Source organism: Enoplosus armatus, chromosome 19 (assembly GCF_043641665.1).
Source record: "Enoplosus armatus isolate fEnoArm2 chromosome 19, fEnoArm2.hap1, whole genome shotgun sequence".
Taxonomy (NCBI): Eukaryota; Metazoa; Chordata; class Actinopteri; order Centrarchiformes; family Enoplosidae; genus Enoplosus; species Enoplosus armatus.
This window is the reverse complement of record NC_092198.1, coordinates 18,673,973-18,678,923: the sequence shown is the minus strand read 5'-3', so window position 1 is coordinate 18,678,923 and position 4,951 is coordinate 18,673,973. Positions and strand designations below refer to the sequence as shown.

Genomic DNA, 4,951 nt, shown 5'->3' with positions numbered 1-4,951 from the left:
TACGTTGAAAACTTTTAGGACCACTTGCACGAAGGACATTCACAAGTTTTAATTCTCCCAGCGGCAGCCAGTTAAAACAGGATTCATCTTAACCACGTTAGCCAGTACAAAACAAAAGCAAGCATCAGATCCAAACCATTTGAGGGGATTTTCTGTAACTTTATGAAAATGTTTTGTGGTTCGTCAGTCAAAAATGCGAGGACAGACATTTCAAACAGAGGCAGAAAAGTTCGAGGCGACAGCTGGATTTTAAAAATCGATTTCAGTCGGCGGCGTGTGTGAGGAAGGGAGAGCACGCAGCAGGAAAAAAGTTCAGTATCAATCTGAAACGTCTGAATGGAAACCCAGCTACTCTGACTTATGGATTTTCTCTCTGTTTGTCTTTCTGCATCTTCCTGTAATTTCCCAGTTCCCCCGCCCCCCCCCCCCCCCGATGAGTTGAACAACTGTAATACAATCTTACCGTATCACTCGGTAGACAGCCACGATGTGCTACATTGACAACCTTGTTCTGATTATTTTCAGGCCTTGTTTTGAGTTTACTGGACAAACTATTTGTCAATCAGGTGCTATTTTGGTGACATGTTATCAAAGCATTATTTGCGATAAAAAGAAAGGCTATAAGGGAACTGAGGGACTCTTCCATAGGATAATTCTATGCTTTTTTCCCTATCAAATACATCATGTTGCTCTTAGAGGCGCTACTTTGGGCTAACGCTAGCATGGCAACATGCTAAAAATGAAATTCATAATGTTTACCACCACTATCTTATTTTAGGGTGTGAGCATGCTAACATTTGCTAATTGGCACTAAGCAAGCGCAGGTAACCGGTCATAAAGCAAAGCACCGGACAAATGACATTTTTGACTTGATGATCTATTATCACAATTCATCCTGAGGGGGGGCATGAATGCCTGTACCAAATTTCAAGGCGACCCATTCAGAATTTGTTGCGACATTTCACTCAAAAACCGCAAATGGTGGCGCCGGAGGAAAAGTGGGTCACCGAAGTCAGTAGGGTTCGTCCTCCGGGGACCATGAATGTCTGTGCAAAGTGCCATTACAATCCCTCCAGTAGCTGTTGTAGACAATTCAGTCTTGATCAAACAGACAAACCCGCATTGTCGTCCCTAAAGCCGCTAGCCGCTAGCTCAGCCACAAATATTTCATGATAGACTTGAAGGGATGCAAAGCCACTATAGAGAAAGACACAATACACAGAGACTAATGGACAGTAGGGATCACAAAAAGACACTCCGACAAAAACTAATCTCATCCATCTGCACAGGTCAGATTTCACACAGGAAATGGGTTTCTCTCTCTCTCTTCATTCCTCATTGATTCGCCTTTCTGTTCACCTTCTCTTGTTATTTCCATCACTCCCATTTTTCTCCCTCCTCCGCATGGGCTAATGAATGGACGGGGGGGGGGGGTTAGCTGCATTTCTTCTGAGGATATTTACGTCCCGTTATGTGGAAAAACACTCTGAGGAGCAGAAAAGAGAATAGATTAAAGACAAGTTAGCAGCTGGTTTACAATCAGTCAAATATCAATCCTAGACTAATCGTCTATTTTGGCGGATTTGGAGACATTTACGATATTCCTGAATTTGATGGCGTGAAACGTTCGTATCTTGAGTATCCGCGCATATTACATGGGAATGTTGGTCCACGCCTCCACCAAAGGAGAACTACGACCACCAATTCATATTCGTCACTATTTTGAATGCAACGCACCTCACCTACGCCCTGAAGATAGATAGATGGATAGACAGAAGTCATTTGGCATTCTCACCTGAGCAGATGTCATTGAGTTCATTGATTTCTTCGTGAACTCTGAGCAGGAGGAGGTCCTGCAAGATTTCCTGCTGCTGCCCCTCAGCCTCCACCCCGAGGAGCTCCAGGTGATGCTCCTTTAATCTCAGCAGCGCCCGGCCTGGAAGACAGGCGCGCATACGTGAGTATCTCCTCATCCACAAATTGGATTATTATTAATCAATTTCGACAAATCCCTAAATCTAAAAAAAAAAAAAAAAAAAAAAAAAAAAGGCTGAAAACATCCTCGTGTCACAAGAATCGCCTCGTCTCACACTCGTTCCAGGAAAGCAAGTTGAATTTTAACGCACGAGTTGTACCTGATATGGCGTGTTTAATTATGGCTTTATGGAGCGTGCCCATGTGGTTTGGGTGCTGATCCTGCAGCCACTCCAGCACTTCTTCCACCGACCACGACGACACTCGCTTTGACAGGCCCATCGCCCTGAAACCACGTCAGCAACGCCCTGGGAAAGCAAAACCAGGAAGATCTCATGGAAAAAAGAGGCAAGAAACATGACGGTCAGACAATCAGACAGGCATTAAACAAACGTATTTGGTAGAGAAAGCGAAGGCAAATTGTTTTATTATTTGTTGTATTATTATCTTTCAGTTTCACCTCCAAATGAAATGAAAGAAACGGGTTGCGCACAAGCCACAATTTAGCCAGGTTGCTTTTAGTGACGTCGCCGTGTCTCCAGATCTCAGGAAAACAGACAAGCAAATGTTCTGAACAGACAGAAGGCCAACTTGTCATGGCTTATTTCACTGAGGCCCTACAGCGTTGGGTTGCTAATAAAGTGCTAGCGTGATTGTTAAAGTTCACCGGAGCAGATTCAGTGACGTCCCTCTGCAGCGGCTCATGTGAAGCCCTGCCCCCGGGGCACATCAGCTGAGGACACTGCTGTCTGTGGTAGACCCTCAAAAAGTGAGGAAATGTCACTCTTCTCTTGATATTTAACGCTTTGGATCAAATTTCTCCTCTCATGTGGCGTCTTCGCCGCCTTCCTCGGCATAAGCCTGTTTTCCGGTGATTCATTCGACAACCTCCGGAACGTGGTGACAAATAGCCGAGCGTGGCCGGGGGGATTCCTCGGAGCTAAAGGGGACAGCGAGGTGAACCCGAGCGACTCTCCGAGGTCAAAAACAAAGTTCTGCTGCTTTCAAAAAGAATAGCTTCTACGCCTGAGGTTCATTTTGGCTTTCCTCCCAGCCAACATCCTCTTGGGCTGCACTGCTATAGGGCGAAAAAACTGCTAAACTGTTGATGTGACCTTTTCGGCGGGCCAGTCTAGTTATTGGGTTATAAATATAGAAATGTAATAGCCTGTGTTAATTAAGGGGGATGCGTGATTGGCTGGGGCTGTAACGAGGGTCCCGGTGGAGTGATTGACATACAGAGAGCGAAGACCTTTACACCGGGAGCAAAGACTCCGAGGAAAACTTCCCCTCAGAGTCAGCAGAGGGGGAAGAAAACCTCGCTGTTGCATACGATGTTGGTTTTAATGCCTTAGGACAGCGTTTCTTAAACAATATGACCCCAAAACTGGGTCCCCACTCGGTCTATACCTGCAGGGAAATAAAGCGACTGTATGTACGGCGTGTGTTATTTCGCTCCGAACCATTTCATTTATGTTCACACTGCCTAGTTACAACTGAACCCGGACTCATAAACAAAAGCAATGTACAGCAACAAGCAGGGTGCGAAATTGGCTTTTTTTTTTTGGTACCACTTACAGATTCTCTCACTGACGTATCACTAACGTTTACACCTTAAATCAAACGGAATGCGTTCAAGTCAAGGCATCAAATTGTGTCATTAATCTCGCAGGCGTGACGTCTCCGCGCTCCAGGTGTTCATCTGTTCACCTCGCCGTTTGACGGGCCCTGTCGAGCTTCACGGCAGCTCGAGTTGAAGCGAACGAACGTGTGAAACAGCTCTCGCCGGTTTCTGCTTGGCGACCCGATGGTAGCAAGAGGAGGACAAGAAGACAGAAAGCGAGACACCGTCGTCGGTGGAGGTTTGCGTCTCTCCCCGTGCCTGCCCGTGACTTGGGTTTTGATCTCCTGCCATCCCACCAGGGGACAGAGGAGGGTCTTGGATTGCAAGTTTGCTGTAATTTCTGTTGTGTAGAGATGGGTATAATATGATTTTTTTCAAAAAAAAAAGAGAAGAAATGCCAAACTTCTACTTTATTTGCCTAAATAAAATACAGCTTGAAATGGAGGGCATTAAGATTTAATCAGAAAATGACACAGACGCTGGTTCAGAATCCAGCCCTAGACCTTGAAACTGGACCCGACTTAAACAACTCCACAATGTTCAACAAAACAGGACACACACACACACACACACACACACACACATTGAAGTTGCAGGCTGCAGCCATCTTGTGGTGCCCTGCAGAATTACCTCATCACTTGATCAAGCTTTACATTTTTTTTTTTTTTTTTTATGAAAGGAGTTACTGTGGTCTAACTTTCGTGAGAGGGTTCATCTTTCGAATCTGCATTTCCCATGAGGATGCAGTCCCTCTCGCCACGGTGGGAGGCTTAGGCCGGTTCCTGCTCATAGTTTGAAACAATTCCAGCCAAATGGAGCCTCGTTAAAATGATCAACAGCTGCTTTTCAACAACAAACAACAAACAACAAGCACACGCTGACATCTTTACAAACTTTATGAAGGCGTTTGTTAAATATTTACCTCCGCCCCGGCCCGTTTGCTTGTAGATCGAATATTACTGGCGAGCCGTGTCTGTACCTGTACCTGTCCCCCCCCCCCGACCTGGAAGCGTTCCATTCGGCGCATTCCTCTTCCCGGCTCCGCCCGCAGAGCACTGCCCCCGCGCGCGCCCGGCACGTCCTACTTCCGCATTCACACGCACACGCTGCACGGCTAACTCGCGATGCTTTCAAATGCTATCCGAAATACGGCCATCTTTATGCCAGGTAGAAAAGGCCCAAATCAAATGAAAACATTTATTTGATCGTTGTTATTATGTCATCGGAGGACAAACAACTACATGTAAAGCTGTTTCTGATCGGCTCTGGAACATTTTACAGTTCAGACACATTTATCTCTGGAATAATGTGGCGTTTACAACTTCTTGACTTGGTTGCGGGGGTTTACGAGTT

The 4,951-nt window shown here is 45.8% G+C and overlaps 1 protein-coding gene across 2 annotated transcripts; it reads right to left on the bottom strand.

The window, feature by feature from the left end:
* Nucleotides 1–435: 435 nt before the first annotated feature.
* On the bottom strand, nucleotides 436–4,624 carry LOC139302354 (sterile alpha motif domain-containing protein 12-like). 2 transcript variants are annotated; one of them, XM_070926032.1, is made up of 4 exons: nucleotides 4,521–4,624; nucleotides 2,136–2,306; nucleotides 1,796–1,936; nucleotides 436–1,486 (listed from the first exon to the last, which is right to left on the bottom strand). In XM_070926032.1, the coding sequence occupies exons 2-4, from the start codon at nucleotides 2,254–2,256 to the stop codon at nucleotides 1,470–1,472; spliced, it is 279 nt and encodes a 92-aa protein (XP_070782133.1). In that variant the 5' UTR covers nucleotides 2,257–2,306; nucleotides 4,521–4,624; the 3' UTR covers nucleotides 436–1,469. The 2 variants fall into 2 exon arrangements, with proteins under 2 accessions (XP_070782133.1, XP_070782134.1); XM_070926033.1 differs by having other exon boundaries at nucleotides 2,136–2,282; nucleotides 4,521–4,587.
* Between the last annotated feature and the right edge of the window lie 327 nt (nucleotides 4,625–4,951).

What these genes read in the sequence shown, in the direction of transcription:
- LOC139302354 (XM_070926032.1), bottom strand. Translation starts at nt 2,256, where the DNA reads ATGGGCCTGTCAAAGCGAGTGTCGTCGTGGTCGGTGGAAGAAGTGCTG. An exon ending in AATTAAACACGCCATATCAG is followed by an intron (nt 1,937 to 2,135) that starts GTACAACTCGTG and finishes CCTGTCTTCCAG; the next exon opens with GCCGGGCGCTGCTGAGATTA.